Source organism: Cynoglossus semilaevis, chromosome Z (assembly GCF_000523025.1).
Source record: "Cynoglossus semilaevis isolate Cse_v1.0 chromosome Z, Cse_v1.0, whole genome shotgun sequence".
Lineage (NCBI taxonomy): Eukaryota > Metazoa > Chordata > Actinopteri > Pleuronectiformes > Cynoglossidae > Cynoglossus > Cynoglossus semilaevis.
In genome coordinates this window covers 16,405,628-16,425,919 of record NC_024328.1, presented here as the reverse complement: position 1 = coordinate 16,425,919, position 20,292 = coordinate 16,405,628, and the positions used below count along the sequence as shown (strand labels likewise).

Genomic DNA, 20,292 nt, shown 5'->3' with positions numbered 1-20,292 from the left:
TTATCACGAAATAACGTGAAACTTATCACGTAATTACGTGATACTGAGCCAACTTTTTTTTTCTCAGTGTGGCAGCAATACGCTTCCGTATTGCCAGAGTTGGGGACGTCCGTCTGGTTCCACTGTGTGCAGAAAGTCCTCTTGGTAGTGATGTGTTCATTCAAGAGTCGGTCTTCCCATCACTACCTCTTGGTTCTGAAAGTCCGCTTCGGTATAGTGATGGGAAGACCGACTATTTTTATTGATTCGAATCTTTGACTCTCGAACAGTAAAATGAACGAGTCGTGAACGAATCTTGAACTAATCATTTCATTCGTTTTACAGCATGTGGCGCTTTAGCCCTATTGCGGGCGTTGTAAAGAAGGCTGCGGTTCTCTGACACTAAATACTGAAGGCAACATGGTTTGCTTCCGCTGACAAAGTCTACAAAGTACACAAAATGCCATAAGCAGTTAAAACCATGCGAAAAGCTAAGAACCATTATGTGAAGATGAATGAGAGCAAAAAAGACCCGAGCTCTTTCACGTGACAAATGAAACGAATCTGCGAGAACGAAGCGAAAGATTACTTCACAGAGAATGATCCGTTCATAGTGATTAGTTCACGGCGAAAGATTAGTTCACAGCGAAAGATTAGTTCACGGCGAAAGATTAGTTCACAGAGAATGATTCGTTCACAGCGAAAGATTAGTTCACAGAGAATGATTCGTTCATAGCGAAAGATTAGTTCACAGCAGAAGATTAGTTCACGGCGAAAGATTAGTTCACAGAGAATGATTCGTTCATAGCGAAAGATTAGTTCACAGCAGAAGATTAGTTCACGGCGAAAGATTAGTTCACAGAGAATGATTCGTTCATAGCGAAAGATTAGTTCACAGCAGAAGATTAGTTCACGGCGAAAGATTAGTTCACAGCGAAAGATTAGTTCGCAGAGAGTGACTTGTTCGCAGTGAGTGCTTAGTTCGCAGAGTGTGATTAGTTCGCAGTGAGTGATTTGTGAGTGATTCGTGAGTTCAATATGAACAAATATTTAATATGACTCGGGAGTCACGAGTCATATGAAAGATTCGTTCATTTTGAACGAATCACTCGCGAACAACAAATCTCTACTTCGGTAGGAAAAGTCTCTGATTGTCTATGTTCACACGATTACTGTTAGAAGGAATCCTGTCGCTTCTAAACTTTTCAATAACTGCTTTGGTCGCAGTGCTACGTTACTTGTGTAACTTAATTATCGCTTAACTCAGCTAAGAAAAAGATGCTACTAGTGCATTTATCACCGTGGGCAATGGTGTCTACAAAAGCGCGTTGGTTCTTCTTCTGAGACGAGCAGGTTTCTCTTTTCATCAGGGGTTCCACGGAGAGAAAGTCCTGAACAGAGAGACTGAAATTGGGGCTGACCCCCCAATTTAAAGGTTGCGGAGGTCACTGGTCGTGACGTATGTGGATTTACCGGAAGAAGTGGAATTATGGTAGCTAGAGCCCTTAAAAGGATTGTGGTAGTACCTACAGTGATTTATATGGTCTTCAGTACACATGCTGTTTAGGTCATCAGACATACAAACATGCGGGACACTTATTATTAATATTAGAAATGATACTTAACTCTTTCACTTGAAACAAAATACTGCAATATTTATTAAGCACTTTCTTGGCTAAAGGAGAGCAACAAGGTCAACACCATCACATCAATTATGATGTAATATAAGACTAATTTAATTTTCAATTTGATATCCTGTGACCTGCTGAAATGTCTGACATTAGAAGTTTCACCTCTTCTTTAATGTCTGGATGCTTATAAAAATGCAGTGAAACAGTGATAATTACATTACTGATATTAAAATGTAAAACAGAAATATTAGAACATACTATATTTGCCTGTGGTCAGTGTATCTCTAAATTGTAAATTAATGTTTATTTTTTATTATGAAATAAAAAGTGCATATTTCGAATATGCAGACACATACAAGGTAATGGATGATACAATTAACAATCAGACTAATTACCACCTGCATGTGGCCCCGCTGTTATAACCAGGTTTGAGTGTCACATCACTTCCATGTGAGAACGCTATCCTGGTCTCATTTAACCAACTCCTATTCAACGGTCGCCCTCTTACAGGCTGCTCCTCCCCCTCCTCTGCACTAACCCCGACATTTTATCACGGCCCATTAGTGCATAACAGGCGATCAACATTCATAGTGGGGTCCTGATTTAGATGTTCAACCTGATTATATTTTAATGAACTAAGACCAGGCCACCTGAATAGAAACGCATACAGTGGCACAGAAGAGTAACATGCCTGTGGCCTCCACGGAGGCAAACAGAGGAGCACAGATGTAAGCACTTGGTTTGGTCTCACGTGCATTTACTGATGTTTTTTATATCAACATAGTTGTGCTTCTATCAATTAAAATAACTATTAAATGATTACTAATACTATTAAAATACATATAGTTTATTTACAAGTTTAAATATACACATTTTGAGTAATGGTCAATTTACAAATTTAGAGGAAAATACTCAATATTCAACTTATTATGGATAATTGACTGTGAAATGCAATTAATGCTACACAAGCTGACCTATCGAACCACCATGTTATAACATTAACAAATGGTAGACAATATATCATTTGCATCTTCTCCTAGAACCTTCCTTTGGAATCAATCCATTGGATTTTTACTTTACAGCAGTGATCATCAACTGGCAACTCACCCACTAAAGTGTCCAACCTGGCAAAATAAAGAGCTGTATATATACAGTATATACATACATATATATATACAGCTTTTCAATCATGCAGTATAGTGGATGGCACAGCAGTCCAGTTATTCATCCATCGCTGCAAAGGTAAAATTAGCAGAGCTCCTACTTCAAACACAATTCATTAGCCATGGTACTTATAATAAAACCTTCAGAGTTTATTTCAGTATAAGAAAAATACAGGCACAACAACGTGTCTGGAGGACACATTCACGGAAGACAAATCTAACCGAGGGTCAGTAATCAACAGAAATAATCTAATATCATGGCCTCCCCTTTGTCTCTCTTTTCTTTCATTTGCATCTGGAGGAGCTCATTAAAGGCCCACACTGCCATTGGATATTTAATCATTTCTAAGCAAGATGCAATGGATGTACTGAATGAATCCACAGACTGGGAAATCATTGCAAAATTCTGAATACAAATTCTTCTTATCCTTTACAACTGTCACTCATCTAAAATACCCTTTCTATGCACAGATTTAAATGTTACATACAATCTGAATGCTCTCAGCTGTGCGTGTTGGAACAGAACAATATGAATAACCTATCACCAATTACAGTCTATAGATCAAATGTTCCATTTGTACTGACAATGCATTCAAGCAGGAAACAGAATTGTGAATAGATGAATGGAATCTTCATGACAAACGGTAGAATGTCACATTCACATATAGCAGATGGGATGCAGTGCTGCACACTGCTGGGTGATCTGCAGACATTCACTTCACACATTCTGCCTTACAAAACCCTAAAATGGATCTCAACAGCATTTTCATGAAGGGAGTCTTCTAATGAACCATCCAGTGGACTCACCACCCGCAGGATCCTACCAGATTTTACACACTTAAATCATGCAAAATTGAGAGGACACAGAGCTAATATAAGGACGTTCACCGCAAGGCAAACAATGCCATGTTATAAAAAGAATTTAAAAAGTTTTGAAGCAATCGCTGTGAATCTGTCTACACGGAGGGGCTCAACAACAGTACTATCTCCAAAATGGGGCACTGTACAAAAATGTAGGCTTCTGCTGCTTCTGTTTATCTTCTTCTGTCTCTTCCCCTGATCTCCAGCTCTTGGAGAACCTTCTTACTGACCTGCTCTGCCTTTGTAACAACAGGCTTTGACTCATGTGATTGAATCTTAATTGTCATAACACAACACATATCCACCAGCTCCTCCTGACATCTGCACATCCCAGCTTGAAGCTCACTCCTCCGGGCCGGGTCTCGTCTCTGAGCTACCTTCTCAGCAACAGAGAAGCCCAGCAGGCCTGTCAGAACTGCATCAGAAAGTTCCACATCCAAGTAACCTGTTCCATCTGACACTGTGGCGCAGATACTCCACCTATTGTTGCTGCTGCTCAGTTTCCCCAAAAGAGTCACAATGAAAGCTTTGACTCGTATTTCAGTGGTATTATGATTTGGCCCAGTGTTCTGGCACAAGTAAGTAAATGGTGGAGAGGTGAGAGTAGGGAGAAGGTCTCTGCTGTCACTGTGTGGACGCCTCACAGTTTCTATTGAATCACTGCTGTGTGAACAACTGAACCCTGATGCCCTGGTGTTTACTGGGTCTTTACTAAGTCCTTGTTTTACAGGGAACCGATTTTGCCCTCCTGTCGCTGTGGTGGATTCTTCCTCATTAAAAAAACACTCCATGTCCTCATCCATAAAATCCATCTCAATATTCCCATCAAATTGTTGTTCAGATGACAGCTCTTGAGCTGCTAAAAAACGTGACCCAGAACCACGTAATGTGTGCTGTTGGAACCGTGCTGTTTGACCTGCGGAGGTAATGTTTAAACCTAAACTGGTTCTGTTGTTATTTTGTGGTGCGTTTCCGTGACAGAGCGACTGTGCTGCCACAGTTGGAGTTTGCCGAACAGTTGCACCGTTCAGCTCCTCCAACAGGAGCTCATCAAAGTCTTCATCAGGGAAGTCTTCTACTATTTGATTCTCCTGGTCAGAAGATGTATGGTCAGGGTCCTCCATGAGTGATCCACCTCTGCTGTTCTGGATCAAACCAGTTCTGTTAGTATGGAAGAAAACTTCACTCCTAGAAAACACCAAATAAAATACAGGAATAACAAAACCAGGCTTTATAATAGGGTCACATTTCTGTCAGAAATCTGAGTGACAATATTTTGAAAATGTTCCTCCACCCACCTGGATGAAGCTGCAGACAAAACACTCCTGACAGCGGAACCTCTTGAAGATTGTGTGAAGATGTCACTATGTGTTCTGTAGCCACTGTCTTGAACAGACTCCATCTGAACACTTTCTACGTCCTCTTGTGCATCCAGACTGGCCAACAACTCAGCATCGTCAAGGTCCAGGTCGTACACTTCACGGTTAACTAAAGAAAAATTGGACGTGACTTTCATAGAATATGAACACAACTGACATTTACTATTTTATATTAAACTAAATATTACAGGAAAGTAGTTTGCGTCAGGCAGTGACTTTGACCACTGGATAATGATTCTATACTCTTGATGTAGACTCTAGAGATGCACTGATGTATACTGTTGGTTTACCCTGTTGTGGTGTTGGTGGAGCCTCTCTGTCACACTGCTCTGGCTGCTGCTGCTGTTGTTGTTGGTCCTCTTCTGGGAGACCCAGTGTCCGACACAACACACGGCCCTGTCAGAAAAACAGAGAAATATTGCACTATTTTCGTATTATCTGCATTATGGCATGATCCAGTAGACAGTTCATGCTCTAAAACCCTGCAATAAAACGAATGAAACTCTACATCGGACAGGTAACAGAAAATGACTTTACCGGCTTATTCCTTTCCACCAAATCCTCCACTTCACCACCCAGGACTTTGACATGTGACGGCCCCAACAGCAACATCCCAAGTCTGCAGATTATCTTCCCCTGAAGCTGCACTTTAGCACCGGGTCTAAGTGCATCATCGGCATTTAAGTATAATCTTCATATTTTGATCTCTACACCAAAAGCAAAAAAAACCCACATTTTTTTCACAAATCAATCCTTACCTGAGATCAACACTGAGTGAAGGGATGGGCTGATATTCCACGGCTTCAAGGTTTTGGATTCCATCTGTTATCTGTGCAACAAACAAGAATAAAAGACACTATTGTAAAAAACAAACAAAAAATATACATTATATATGTATATGTATGTATAAATTTATATATACTATATATATATATACTAAATATATTAAAATATTTATAGTAATAATAATAAAATATAATAATAGCAATAATAACAATTATTATTAACATGATAAAAATATTTTCTTTTGAGATCATATTCAAGTTTGGTAAAAACTTTATAGCCAAAACCGTGTACAGTCCACCACGTCATGTTCTTGACTTTGGCTGTGGCTACTGTACATTTTCAGGTGCACTGCATCCCATGTCTCCTAAAACCGTGTCATGCTGGAAATGGTTTGAGAAATAATGATTTTTTTTAAAAAAGCTCTGTTTCTAACCAACACCTGTCCAATACAATTCTTGAGAAACCTAAGAGCAGTGGGAAGTGTACGCTTCAGATCAAAATTACAGACTGTGCCTCATATTCCAGCAATTTGCTCTTTTGTATATTCTCATTGGCTGGACCAGTTCACTCACATTCACGTAGGAAGAGAAGCAGACGTCTTCATTACCGTGACTAAAAAACCTTGATGTAAACTCAGGAGGAAAAATTTAAAATGAAATGAATACACTCACAATGTTTAAAATGTCATTGATTATCAATTATCAACCCAATCTTTGATCATGTAAACAACCACTGGACCTCTCGTTAGATGCTTGTTTTCCTATTTTTTACTAAAGACATCGAGCTGAAAACTAAAAGAATATCCTGTCCATTGTTTCTTGAGGTAGGCCAACATTACGACTTCACAGTCTGCATTTAAAGGTGATTCTAACACATTATTATTAACACATAATGACCTGTAACAATAACATCCGTGTGGGTTTGGCTTCCCAAGGCCTCTGCATGGTCTGTGTGACTGCAGAAACCTCATTGTTGCTGCAGTCTCTGCCCTTCCACTGCTGCAGCTGACCATACGCGGGCTGACTGACGTCCAGCATCATGTCAACCTAAAACAGAGCCGCACATATAATGGCATAATCACATTAAACCTTAAAAACCAAGTTTGACACATCTTAGTTAAAATATGACAATGAAAATTTGCAGAATAATTTGTTGTTTCCAGCAGAGTTTTTATATTTCTCTTACAATAGAAAACTGCAGCCCCGGGGAGGTTCTGTAATAACATGGCCTCTATCCTGATTGTGCTTTAATCTTTTTTTTTTTTCATAAAGTGATCAATAGCAGTGACTTAGTCCTTACTACTTTTTGCTAATCAAGTCAGCAATTGGGACATTTGGAATATGTAATGCCTAAGGTGTATTACATAAACAAACAACAAGTATGAAAATCAGGACATTCTTATTCTCAATGTAATGAGGTTTAGTACAATACAATAAAGTTGATAAATTGATTGATTATACAAAGGGAAATTATTATTTTCTTAACTATATGAGGCTTATTTTGTATTTCTGTAAACATTGGTTAGGGTTAATACTGTATATTGTCTTATAGTGATGCAAAAAAAGTGGTGGCAATATTGCAGAAAAAAAATTCTAAAAGCATGTACAGCTTCTTTATAAAGCTGCTGTCTTGAATTTAATCAGTCATGCATTATAGCATTTGTAATAATATTTTGAGAATCTAAGTAAGACTGTGAGGTGGAACAGATTTGTGAAAAATTGATATTTATGTCAAATTTAAAGGTAATATTAAACAGTTTTAATAATAATAATCCTGTGTTTCTATGATATTTTGGGGTTTTATAAATTCTAACAATTACACAAAGAAAATATTAAACAACTTTGATAATCAACTATTTTGTACCTGAACACAGAAGGTGCCATTGAGTTCAGTCTTTTGTGCCTCAGAAAGATTTCTTGGGAGAACAGGATAGTCCAGGTCTCTTAGATCTGTCAACAACCACTGGTCCAGGACCTGAAGTTACACAAAATGCACAATACAATGTTAGGATGTGTAACATTTTTACTGTGACACTGTACTGGCAAACCTATTAGTTTATCATTTATTTATCTATCATGTCTTGTCAGGTCAACTTTATTGTCGATTTGGCTTTTGACAGCAAGTTAGATAGTAGAGCATAAATCCAAGCTCTTAAAATAAATGATAACATTTGGTTATGTAATATAAACATATTTGTTCTGCACACTAACCCTCCCAAACATGTCTTATGTTTCTGGAATCATAAGCTTCAGAACACACTTGCCTTGAAAATACAGCATTATCCTTCTGGGGGGAAAATCTACTTTGGCAAGGGAGAGACCCAGCTGTTCAATACACTGTGGCGTACAAGTGATACTAAATGGTACAGCTAACACAATAGTAAGAGAGATTCATGTGTCAGGAGGTGATCGTTCACTCCTTAATTGCTCACGTTAGTCCAATAGAGCATGTTGTCCTAATCTGACAGATGCACAGGTAGAGTGACCTACAGTACTGCCAGGTCCTACCTGCTGGTTTATTTGCTGCTGTGACAGACAGCCTGCACCTCCTGCCTCTTCTTGTGCCCATTCCACACAGGCTTCAAGCCAGGCAAACGGAACCTGGATATTCCAGGAGGACTGTAGCCAGGCTTGGGTAGCACTGGTCACTGCCTGAGTGTGAGGGGGCATTTCCTTTCTCCCAATGTATATATTTTGAGCCTGAGCACAAAGAAATTTTCATTTAAATAACATTAAATGTATATACAGTGTGTGTGTGTGTGTGTGTGTGTGTGTGTGTGCATCTACATTACCATAGCAGTTACGATTTATATATGAATTCAGCTTCCATATATATGGTAACTGAATTCAGTACACATCACCTAGTAAATCGCCCCTGATGGACTTCTAATCTCTTGACTGGTTAATGGAGAGCGACCACAAGTATAACTTCGTTATTTTGCCGTAAACACAATACTATGGCTCATTCCTAGTGTCCTGGGTAGTCATGTCTTAATATTCTGGAGGTGAAAATATGTATACAAGTGAAATAAAGGTTTACGTTGTGATAAACGTTACCCGCCAAACACGGAAGCAGCCTCTCTGCAGTGAAGAAGGGAATCAGTCAAGGCGCCAGAGTTAAACTAACACAGGTAACTATTCCAACAAGGTGCACGCATATATCATTGAATCTGGAGTACTAGGTATAACACTTGCATGAGGTTTTGTGTAAATTAAAAATTTCTTAAGGATCACATCTCCTGAACTGGAAGGGCCGGAAAACCTCAAATTTGTTAACGAACAAGCAACCGGAAAAAGGCGCTCAAAAGCGTCCCTCTATTTTAGAACTGACGTCTATTTAAACCAATCATAACTCCCTATTGGATGCCATTTTCCCTGCTCCACCAATAGGGGCAGTTAAGTTCAACCCACATTTTAAGGTTGGTTGGTAGAGAAGGAAGGGGACGAGTGAGGACTCACACGGAAGGTTCGTTATTTTAGTGGTTCATTATCCTATATTCCAGTTCGTATTAGCGTAATCGAGTAACAGGAGCCATCGTAAAGCACTCCTGGTATTATTTATGACGTGTTTAGTGTCCACTTCAAATATTGGTTAATCAATCGGCCTGGTTAGCCCAACCTGTGTTCAACCGAAATGTGTGCAACATGGCGAATATAGTTAGCAGCTAGCGTAACCGACTAACGTTTGTGTAATAATTAAATAAAACGTTTTCAGCTCATTTTTCCATTATGTCACCTCACTGCGTCATGTACATGTATTTGTGCAGTTGAGTATTAGGTAAACTTTTTTAATGGTGATAATTAAGTTTGAAGTGACGCTCTTTGCATTCCTATAAAGCTACTTAGCATCGAAGTGGCTAACAGTTTCATTAAATAGGTTTGCATTTGCTTAGGCAGCCATTAACAATACTTCTGAACAGTATTGATTCATAATAGGAATAATATGACATTTGAATTCGGTTGCTAATGCACAGTGGTTCATTTAATGAGTGGTAGCCACGGAAACGTGTGAAGCTACTTAAGCGCAGATTAATGAGAAGAAACCGTCGCACCTCCCCCTATTCAAAACATCTATTCAAGCTATCGTATCTAACGTGGGGAGTGTATTTGTAATATTGACATGAGATTAAAAAACGCTTTCCCTCTAAGTCAAACATTATTTTTGATTATTACGGTTGACCAATTGTTACGTATATACTGTAAAGGAGTGAAACGTTCCGGCCGTTGTTGTCTGTGTTTAAGTATTTCCTCTACGGCAGGTTGCAGCAGATGTTTGGTCCGTGAGATTTTATTTCCGCCTTTGAACACGCCCCTGTCTGTAAAATTAAATAAATGTCGGTCGCTTCATCAGTTTTCCTTGCAGATTTCGTTCTCACGTAAGCGTGATCTCCAGAACAGGGTTGTTAATGCCGGACTTAATAATTTTCCTTTATATAATGCTGACAGACCACTGAAGCTCAACGGGGCCAATTTTCTGCTCTCCATCTGTTGCTGCCTGTTTTTTACACGGTGTCCAACTCGTCGCTTTGACTGTCAGAAGACCATGGAGACAGAAATTGAACAGCACGAAGAATCATTTAGCAACAACGAGACAAACGGTATAAATATCTCACCATGTTGTCTGTTTTGTGTTAAGATTTTTATTGAACATAAGACATTTAATAAGATTATTCATAAATGTTGTAGAAGATTTGTCTTGTTTTCTTCTGCAGCTATGTTCAGCTATGTTCAGTTCAAGTGCTACATGTAAGGATTCAGAATAAAACTGGCAGTATAAGAATAATATGCTGAAAAATAGTGTCCAACTCTGTAGAATTTTGTCACGCAGTACTTGAGTTTGTGTATTGGACAAAGTATTAAGCAAGATTCTAAGAAACAAAACAACACCTAGGTTTTTTCTGTTTTTTCTATTATGCATGTGTGACTAGTTGATTATTTCATGATCAAGGATTCTGATATTCTTTTTTTTTTTATCTCATTATACCAGGTAAGCGCCCTGCTGAGGATGCAGATGAACAGAAATCGTTCAAGCGCTCGAGGAATTCAGACGAGATGGTTGAGCTTCGCATCCTCCTGCAGAGCAAAGTAAATTGGTCTCCCTTTGTTTGTATATGATGAACACGGACATGTATTCATAAGACAACTTTTTTTCTTCAATTTTACCACTTCAATTTGACCACAATTTTTGTCTGTTACCTTCATTTCCATTTTTTTTTTCTTTCAGAACGCAGGAGCTGTGATTGGAAAGGGTGGTAAAAACATCAAAGCCCTGCGTACAGACGTGAGTACTGAAAAAATTACATCAGAAACTCTGCTCAGACATTTTGTTTACACTCTGAAATCATTTGTCTTTTTTCATCACTTTTAAGACAAAAGTAGTTCTTACCCTTACCTATGTTATTTGGAAGACCCTGCTCTTGTGTAAACAAAGGCTGTGGCTAGCTGATGCCTGAACACTCTTGTAAAGTTGATTCTAGTGTGAGCCTCATGTTTTTCTAAACTGAGCTTTGGTTAAAAATATTTTCTTTAATATTGATGTATAAAATCAACCCTATTGCCTTGAATTCTTTTTATAACTTCAATATTATTGGCACAGAGCTAGATATCTACTAATGCTGCCGAGATTACTTTTTTTGATGTTAGAAAACTTGGTCCAACAATAAATAATTCATTGTCACTGTCTCTTTCTGTAACGGTTCATATTTGTTCTACCCCCGTACCCCTTCCCACTTTCTTACCTTTTCAGGTCTATAATCCCAGGTTGATCTCTTTGTTTTAAAATGCCATTACCCGTTTTTCAGTGTCACATTTTCTTGTTTTCTCTCTTTGACAAACTAACCTCTGAGAGAAACAAAATCAGTTTTCATTTGAATCAGTGTAGAGCCTGCATATTAAAATGTAACCTCTTCCCTCTCCCTTGTTTATTTTACTGTTGACTGTTTGCCCACTTCCTCCTCTGTTGCCCATGTTCTGGATGGCCCCTCCTGCGCACGCCCGCCCGCCCACCTGAAACCCTGGTTGGCCCTGCCCATAATCGTGCCCTGTCCTTAAATGGGCGCCTTACTTGATTGACATCTCTGCTCGAATGGCCCTGGCCCCTGCCCATGCCACGCCCAGTACAATGCCAGTGTGTCAGTCCCAGACAGCAGTGGGCCTGAGCGGTATGTCCCTAAGCTCCTCCCTCTCACTGCCTGACTACAGGTCAAAGAAAAAACAAGAAATGAATAGTGAACATCCTGCTTTTGTCAAGTCACTGTATTTTTAACCTACATGTCCTCAGTCTTTTAGCCAGAGTCAAATTAACTTGAGGCGGTAATGTCCAACTCTGCCTGTTACAGTCGTGTATGCTTCCTTTTATGCAACAGTTCTTACAAACACATCAGTGTTAATGTGTAGGGTGGTGTTAGGGATTTTCCAATACTTTGCCACTTTAAACTCTACAGCAATTTCTGCAACATGTCATTCTTTTTATTTTCATGGACAATTATATTTCCTCTTTATCTTCAGCTTTTCACCTCTGTGGTCTTCAAAGTTGACAGACTGATGTTTTTTGTTTTTCTATTGAACTCACTCCTGCTTCTCAAACATTTCATTCCTTCCTTGTGATATCCTTGTTGTCATTCCATTTTGTATTGCAATAGGCGAGCAAGAACTCAAGTGTTTTGTGTTTACTTGTGTTCTTTTCCTACTTCCACGTCAATCCTAACTACTTAATATTGATTGTTAGAGCTTGAGAATATAATTTCCAGCCTGCTCACCTTTACATTTTTGTTTGTCGCCTGTCCAACCAATTCAACGCATACAGATTCCAGAAGACAAATTCAGTTTTTCATGGCGTAATCAGCCCTCTTCCTGTCGTCCCTCCTTTCCCCCCATTCTGCTTCAGTGTACAAATGTGCTAAAATGTCTTCTTTGTGTTAGATTTTTTTGTTTGTTTCATCACAAGGTGGATGCAGACAACAAAATAACATACATGCTTACAAAATAGTTTGTCTGTATATGCATTTGTTAAGACTTTATTGAGTTATTACAAAGTTATACCTCCAGTCTTTGGTGTGTGCATCCATCATTTTATGCTTAACAAAATATGAGTTCTTTGGAACACTTGACGCAAGCTGCTGCAAGTATGTGTTTTCAGACTTTTACCAATTGCAGTCACTTTTCTTGGGGTCTATTTTCTTTCTTTCTGTCTATGTCCTCTTTGACCTTTGTGATGTTATACATTCGGTATTGGTGTATTTCTAGTTTACAGTTTTAAATGACTTTGTTCTCAGCATGTTCCGGTAAACACCATTCTACAACATGTATTTTTTTAGAAAAAATCTTAGTCCCTAAAGGGTTCATTTTAAATGGGTTAGTTTGTTTAGAACATGCAATGTAGTAATTTTTAATCTAAAATGTTCTTTTTTATTTCTTTTTTTCTCTCTCTCTCCTTGGGATGTCTGCACCATCCCGACACCACTCCTTGTGTTTGGCTATTCAACTTGTCACTGGTGGCTTTGACATGAAGCATCCTGAGCATCAGTGCTGATATTGAGACAGTTGGAGAAATCCTGCTCAAGATTATTCCAACACTTGAAGAGGTGTTACTATTTCTAAAAAGTTATAATTGTGTTTATGATTTTTATCTTGATCAAATTATCTGCTTGTTGATTTAGTTATTTTCCACTATTTTCTGCTATTTTCCACTTTTATTATTGCTGGGTTTTTACATTGTATTGGTTCTGACGTATAACTTATCCCTCCTCAGTACCAGCAGTATAATGGTATGGATTTTGACTGTGAGCTGCGTTTGCTGATCCATCAGAGCCTTGCGGGCTCAATCATTGGGGTGAAGGGAGCCAAAATTAAGGAGCTCCGGGAGGTAATTGTTTTTAATTTTATACAATGTTTTCCTTTTACTGCTAGAAGTAATGAAGCATCTTGTAGCAAAAAAAAAAAGATTCATTTTTACAGAAAATACTTTGGCTTTGGCTTTTTCTATATCTAAATAATTTCCTGAAAACTTTTTTTTTTTTTAATAGAATACAAAAACCAGCATCAAGCTGTTTCAGGAGTGCTGTCCTCAGTCAACAGACCGTGTGGTGCTAGTTGGTGGTAAAACAGAGAGAGTGGTGGAGTGTATCAAGACCATGCTCGAGCTCATCGCTGATGTAAGGCTTTTATTTTAAGTGAAGCTTTTTGTAAATGGTATTTCCAAATGTAGAATATTGTTATGAAGGTGAATCTTTACTGTCAATTATACTACCATTGCTTTTTAAGGCCCCCATAAAAGGTCGCGCCCAGCCCTATGACCCAAACTTCTACGACGAAACCTATGAATACGGTGGATTCACCATGATGTTTGAAGACCGGGGCAGCAGCCGAAGAATGATGGGAGGCTTCCCAATGCGTGGTGGAAGGTCCAGCGCTGGAGACCGTGGCTATGAAAGGATGTCTTCCAGCAGAGGCCCACGTGGTCCCATGCCCCCCTCTCGTCGGGACTACGATGATATGAGCCCCCGTCGAGGTCCTCCTCCTCACCCAAGCAGAGTCAGCAGGGGAAGTAGCCGTGGACGCAACATGTCCATTGGACATCCACACAGAGGAGGGTAAGAGAATTACGGAGCCCATGGTTTTGATTGTTGTCTAGCTTTACTTTTTCTTTCATAAACAAACATGAGTCTTTTCATGATTCCTAGCCATGTAATTAAGTTCTTAATGTTTATCTCGCTCCAAAAAGTAAAATTCAAAAATTGTTGCTGCCTAATTTCATGGGGTAATTTAAGCTACGGTATATTAGACTGTATTTAAGAATTTGTTTTTTGGCTTGTATCAAACTAAACTAAAAGGGCGAAACACTATCAAATGTTATTTTCTCTTCTGATTAATCAGACTTTAGGATAATCTTTACATTCGAAATGACTTTGTATTCATAATTATCACCTCATTAACCGTATGTGCTCATTACTGTGTGTGTGGGTGTGTTTGTGTGTCTCTTTTCCATTTCCATCTTGACTGCAGAGATGATCGTTACTATGACTCGTACCGTGGCTCAGATGAAAGGTCAAAGTAAGTTCATGTCCACACTCAATGTTTGTGTTATCAAAAATTATTACATGTGGATCATGTTGTTATTTTACATTCCATTAAATCATTAGTTTGTAATTGATTCATTAAAGATACCCCATAAATTCTTGCAGATATGCCTCCTGTAGAGCAGCATTCCTACTCTGTTTTGCAGATGCTGAGGTGTTTAGTGTACAGTGGGGCTTCAAGATGTGACTTTAGTCTGTTCCACAATAGCACTTGTATGTCGATCTGCTCGTATCTAGATTGCATTTTCTTTTCTTTTTTTAAATAACTAAAAACCAATTACTTCTTTCCAGCCCCCCAGGAATGTACTATTAATCAATTAAATTAAAATGCCCCCTATCTAAACATAAAAAACATAGATATAAACAAATATATTGATAATATATTTTTAATACCAGATTAACACTTTTTATATTATTGTTATAGAAATAGGTAAAATAACCCAGCGAGGGAAAGTGAGTGAGACAGTGCAACAGTACAGCCCCACTCTATATGTTGTTGAAACTCAACAGTTTTTATTTTCAGTGCCAATGTTTTGTTACCTCTCGTAACTCAAAAAAGTTTGTTACGGCAGTTTTATCCTGCTGTCAAGTCCTTTTCTCACCCAAGTTCTTCCACCTATTCAATTTAACTTGTTCTTCTACCTACTAATCAGATGTGATTTTGTCTTTGTGCTTTACTTTCCCTCATCTCATTAGTCTATCTACATGTTGTGGTCATAGGCCAGTATTACCTGTTTTAATATTCTTTTCTCTCTGTGGTCTGTCTTCTGCTAGAAATTCTAAATTTCATATTTTATGAACTTAAAAGGCCTTTTGTTTGTTTTGTTTTTTTTTCAGTAAGTGTCAATTAAATGTTTACATTGTGCGGCTGCAAGAAAATACATGTCTACTTGTACACTGATTTTATATTTATATGTTATTCGAGTTATTACTGTATTCTTCGGACCGTAGGGTGCACTGCATTATAAGGCGCACTATCAATGAACGGGAATATTTTCATACATAAGGCGCACCGGGCTATAAGGCACATTATCTGAGTCTGTCTCGTTGCTGTTAATTAGTTGTTCAGTTATGATTCCGGCCTTCGTGAAAGCTCGGACGACATTAGAGACTGATAAAAGGGTAGTGACCTAAGTAGGACACTGGAGGATGCTGTTGTTGTTGTTCGCCCCTCCAGAGTCAGGCGGTTGTTACTATTTTTGTTCTGGGTGGTCACCGTATTGTTGTTTTGACGCTGTTCCGTGCGGAAGTGCGGATGTTGTTTTGCATAGAGAGAGAGAGAGTGTGTGTTTTTCCTGTATCGATTAAAAAAAGGAGAAATACGTTTTGAAGACGAAAAAATCAACAGCCATGGTTCTGAGTTGTCCTGCATCGCACCATACCTCGACAATTCAAAAACAGAACTCAGTCTCCGGGTGTTTGGAGGCACGACGCAACTTTGCACGGATTTGGGTTACACAACCACACTGTAATAATTGTTGTTGAGCATCTTCTAATTGTCATAACAGAGTTAAACGTCATTGTTGGCTCCCAGTGTGCTTCAGTTGTGTTCCATCATGTGTGATGTGCGGTGTGGTTTGGCATTATAAAATCGGTTCGAGGTCCGTAAGCGCAATAAAAAGTAATATATAAAGCGCACCGTCGATTTTTGAGAAAATTAAAGGCTTCTAAGTGCGCCTTATACTGCGGAAAATATAGTAGTTATGTTTTCCACTAAATATAACCAGGAATTGGTGTACACATACAATGTTTTTGGGGGGTTTGGTTAAAAGAAAAAAATTCAAACATGAATTAAACATTGGAACTCGAAATATCTGTTTAATATGTAATTCCATTAAAAGACAAAGAATACTGTATATTCTTATACATATATTATATATATATATGTATATAAATATTTTCTGTACAAAAGGAAACATGGCAACGTGCAGTGACAAAAAATACATTTTTATTAGAACATTAATTTTAAGTTATTAAAATTTATTGTAAGTATATGAAGTACAAACTGTCTTTCAATATCAAGATACATCTTTTGTAAATTCCTTTTTTTTTTAAGATGGTTTTGAGGAGGGGGACAAACAACAGTAGTTGGCTCTGATCATCACCACCACCACCTGTCACTCCTTTCACTATAACACTGTGAGAGCTGTTCCTTTTACTGTGTGGAAAGATGGCTGAGAAAAAATGTGTTTATACTGTAATCTTGCTCAGCATGTGTGTGCAGCTTGACCCAGACCAGAATTTCTCTTTGAAATGTTGTCAAGCATTTTCTCTAAGCATTTTCCCTTTCTCTCCACCCCAACCCACATTTCTCTTTCTCACTGCCTCTCAACCATCTTCTCACCTCTCTGGTTCTCCTTTGTCAACAGTGACAGAAGAAGCAGACCAGATCGCTACAGCGATAGCATGGTTAGTATCCCCATCTGAATGTATATAGTATCTTATAAGACACTAAGGGATTCAGGCAATTTGTTCACAAGCTAGCAAATATTCAGTAATATTCATTTGCCAATGTAACAATTACCACTGACTATAAACTGTATACTGTATGTTGTTGTCACATTCTGCATTACCGTTTGATTCCAATTGGATATACATCTAGGCTAGATTTGGCTTGGTGTAAAGCCTCCTAACCAAATGACCATAATCACCACAGCTGGAGACACATAATTACCCTCCTACTGTGTACTTTTCAAGACCAGCCTGCATTTCCTGCATAGACAGAAGATGTTGGGGATGGGCATACATGGTTGCTAGGCAATAACAACGCTTTGTTGACAGACTGGAAGGTCTCTGTCTCTCTCTGAGAGCTGGCAGGATACTGCCTGCTGTTGCTTAGCAACAGCTTTTTGAATTGCATGTTGCCCTGATGACAGCAGCAGCTGAATAGCAGGTGAAAATGTGGGGTGATGGAGATGCAAGTAGAGACAGGGAGGAAGAGGGAGGAGTCTGACTTATGGTTGAAATCTGGGTGGCTTTTAGTTGAGTTTGGTCGATATACAAGGTTGAAGTGTCGTCCATACATTAAAGTGTGCATATACAGTATTTGTCTGGGTTCTAAGACATTAAAGTAATCTCTGGTCTTTCCTTTTTCCCNNGGGGGGCATATGGTAAGTGCTTATGATCAATTTTCTATGGTATTATACAGATGTGTTGTCTATCTAATAATCTGTTCATTGTTGTTCATGTATACATTTTATCGTGAATTATTGAAAAATAATGTTGTGCTTTAGATTCCCTAAAATTTACCAAGGCCTTGTTTAAAAATAAAAAGGGTTTTTTTTTTTCTTAATGTAAAATGCTAAATAACAGTCATTTTGTCACTTCTTTTCATGTTAGACAACAGTTCATCTTGGGATAGCTACCAGTCAGGTGAGTTTTGTGTTATTTTTATAGTTTTGGTTGGGTTTTTTTGCATAAACAGAACAGCTTGAATTTCTTTATTTCTTTTTTTTTTTGGTGCTCTACTTCCTGTTATTTCCTGTCTGATTCCATATCTTTCCCCTTTCACAAGGTGGACGAGGCTCCTACAGTGATATAAGTGGTCCTACTGTCACCACACAAGTGACGATCCCCAAAGATGTAAGTAAAAGACTGGAACATCCAAGAAGACCACAGAATGTTTCTTGTTGTAAATAATATTTGTTACATTATAAAGTTCACTCAATTCAAACCAAATATTACCCAGACACTTTTGTAGTTTTTAAATGATCAAAGTGACATGTTCACGTGTTGAGCCATTTAACACTGCTTTGTCTTCTTTATTAGAAAGTAAAATGTAGGTGTTTTTAAAACCAGCAAAACACATGCATTATGATATACAAGGTAATGGGGGGAAATAACTGTGAAATCATCAGTTTATTAAAAGCTTAAATAAGTAATACATATAAAGATCATCAGTTCTAAGTAACAATTGTTTTTAAAATGACATTACATGCATTAAGTCTCTCTTGGCCTGTTACAGTAGTAATAATTAAAACAACTTAGACTCACTTTATCTGGAAACCATGGCCTCATAGTTCACACATTTATGGCAGTTCTAAAATGTTGTATCAAAATGATCTCTTACATTTAAAGCAGACAAGAAAAGGTCAACCTGTTTGACAGATACTTTCTTTTAAGACTTAAAAAAGCAATATTACAAAAGTGTTGATTTCCACTGTACACTAACTTTTCAATTTGGTCAATAAATTTAATAAATCAAGATGACCTGAAGATTTTAATTGTATTAATTTTTAGCACTTTTCATTTTAACCATGTTCATCTTTAATGCTAGTCAGTTGAAATGGATAAGAACACTTTAATCTTATTCCCTAATTAAAGCAGAACTCATCAACTTTTTGTGTCTGTTTTATGCTGACAGCTTGCTGGGTCTATTATTGGTAAGGGAGGCCAGAGGATCAAACAGATCCGTCATGACTCTGGAGCCTCTATCAAAATCGATGAGCCTCTGGAAGGTGCTGAGGATCGAATAATCACCATTATTGGCACACAGGATCAAATCCAGAATGCTCAGTACCTTCTACAGCACAGGCAAGTTTACACTCTTATTTATTAAACACATTTTTATATTTATATAAAACACACATTTATATATACAGTGGTATGAAAAAGTTTGGGCACCCCTGATCATTTTCAAGATTTTTCTTTATGGATCATTGGTTGTTCGGAACAGCAATTAAATGTATCATATAGCAAACAAACACAGTGATATTTAAGAAGTGAAATGAAGTTCATAGGTTTTACAGAAAGTGTGCAATAATTACTTAAACAAAAGTAGGCAGGTGCATAAATTTGGGCACCCTTGTTTTTTAATTGATTTGAATACCTTTAGCACTAATTATTGGAACACAAAATTTGTTTGGTAAGCTCATTGACCCTTGACCTACATACACAGGTGAAGCCAATCATGAGATATAGTGTTTAAGGTGGCCAGTTGCAAGTTGTTCTCCCCTTTGCATCTTCTCTGAAGACTGGCAACATGGGAGCCTCAAAACAACTGTCAAATGACCTGAAAACAAAGATTGTTCAACACCATAGTGTGGGGGAAGGATACAAAAAGCTAGCTCAGAGATTTCAGCTGTCAGTTTCCACTGTGAGGAACATAGTGAGGAAATGGAAGACCACAGGCACAGTTCTAGTTAAGGCCCGTAGTGGCAGGCCAAGAAAAATGATCTTGCTCCAGATGGTGTCACTATGCATCGTTCAACTATTCAGCGCACTTTGCACAAGGACATGTTATATGGGAGAGTAATGCAGCAGAAGCCTTTTCTGCACCCATGCCACAAAAACAGTCACTTGAGGTATACTAAAGCACATTTGGACAAGCCAGCTTCATTTTGGAATAAGGTGCTGTGGACTGATGAAACTAAAATTCAGTTATTTGGACATAACAAGGGGTGGTATGCATGGCGGAA

General features: G+C 38.2%; 2 protein-coding genes across 4 annotated transcripts in view; one reads left to right on the top strand and one right to left on the bottom strand.

Annotated features, from left to right (window-relative positions):
- Positions 1 to 2,902: 2,902 nt before the first annotated feature.
- On the bottom strand, positions 2,903 to 9,069 carry rmi1 (RMI1, RecQ mediated genome instability 1, homolog (S. cerevisiae)). Of its 2 annotated transcripts, none has more exons than XM_008336678.3 (9): positions 8,839 to 9,069; positions 8,307 to 8,498; positions 7,663 to 7,773; positions 6,696 to 6,845; positions 5,772 to 5,842; positions 5,551 to 5,674; positions 5,304 to 5,409; positions 4,933 to 5,122; positions 2,903 to 4,822 (listed from the first exon to the last, which is right to left on the bottom strand). In XM_008336678.3, the coding sequence occupies exons 2-9, from the start codon at positions 8,466 to 8,468 to the stop codon at positions 3,808 to 3,810; spliced, it is 1,929 nt and encodes a 642-aa protein (XP_008334900.1). In that variant the 5' UTR covers positions 8,469 to 8,498; positions 8,839 to 9,069; the 3' UTR covers positions 2,903 to 3,807. The 2 variants fall into 2 exon arrangements, with proteins under 2 accessions (XP_008334900.1, XP_008334901.1); XM_008336679.3 differs by having other exon boundaries at positions 8,856 to 9,069.
- A 61-nt stretch (positions 9,070 to 9,130) lies between these two features.
- The window catches only part of hnrnpk (heterogeneous nuclear ribonucleoprotein K), a 17,505-nt gene continuing 6,343 nt past the window's right edge, over positions 9,131 to 20,292 (top strand). Inside the window, exons 1-15 of one of the 2 annotated variants that reach the window (XM_008336680.3) lie at positions 9,133 to 9,264; positions 10,245 to 10,396; positions 10,786 to 10,883; positions 11,023 to 11,079; positions 11,916 to 11,959; positions 13,309 to 13,381; positions 13,549 to 13,662; positions 13,823 to 13,951; positions 14,061 to 14,389; positions 14,802 to 14,849; positions 17,245 to 17,285; positions 17,974 to 17,985; positions 18,215 to 18,247; positions 18,390 to 18,457; positions 19,239 to 19,408. In XM_008336680.3, coding sequence (XP_008334902.1) covers positions 10,342 to 10,396; positions 10,786 to 10,883; positions 11,023 to 11,079; positions 11,916 to 11,959; positions 13,309 to 13,381; positions 13,549 to 13,662; positions 13,823 to 13,951; positions 14,061 to 14,389; positions 14,802 to 14,849; positions 17,245 to 17,285; positions 17,974 to 17,985; positions 18,215 to 18,247; positions 18,390 to 18,457; positions 19,239 to 19,408 — 1,271 coding nt within the window. In that variant the 5' untranslated portion in view covers positions 9,133 to 9,264; positions 10,245 to 10,341. Of the gene's footprint in view, positions 9,265 to 10,244; positions 10,397 to 10,785; positions 10,884 to 11,022; positions 11,080 to 11,915; positions 11,960 to 13,308; positions 13,382 to 13,548; positions 13,663 to 13,822; positions 13,952 to 14,060; positions 14,390 to 14,801; positions 14,850 to 17,244; positions 17,286 to 17,973; positions 17,986 to 18,214; positions 18,248 to 18,389; positions 18,458 to 19,238; positions 19,409 to 20,292 lie in introns of both variants that reach the window. The other variant, XM_008336681.3, reaches the window with a different exon arrangement.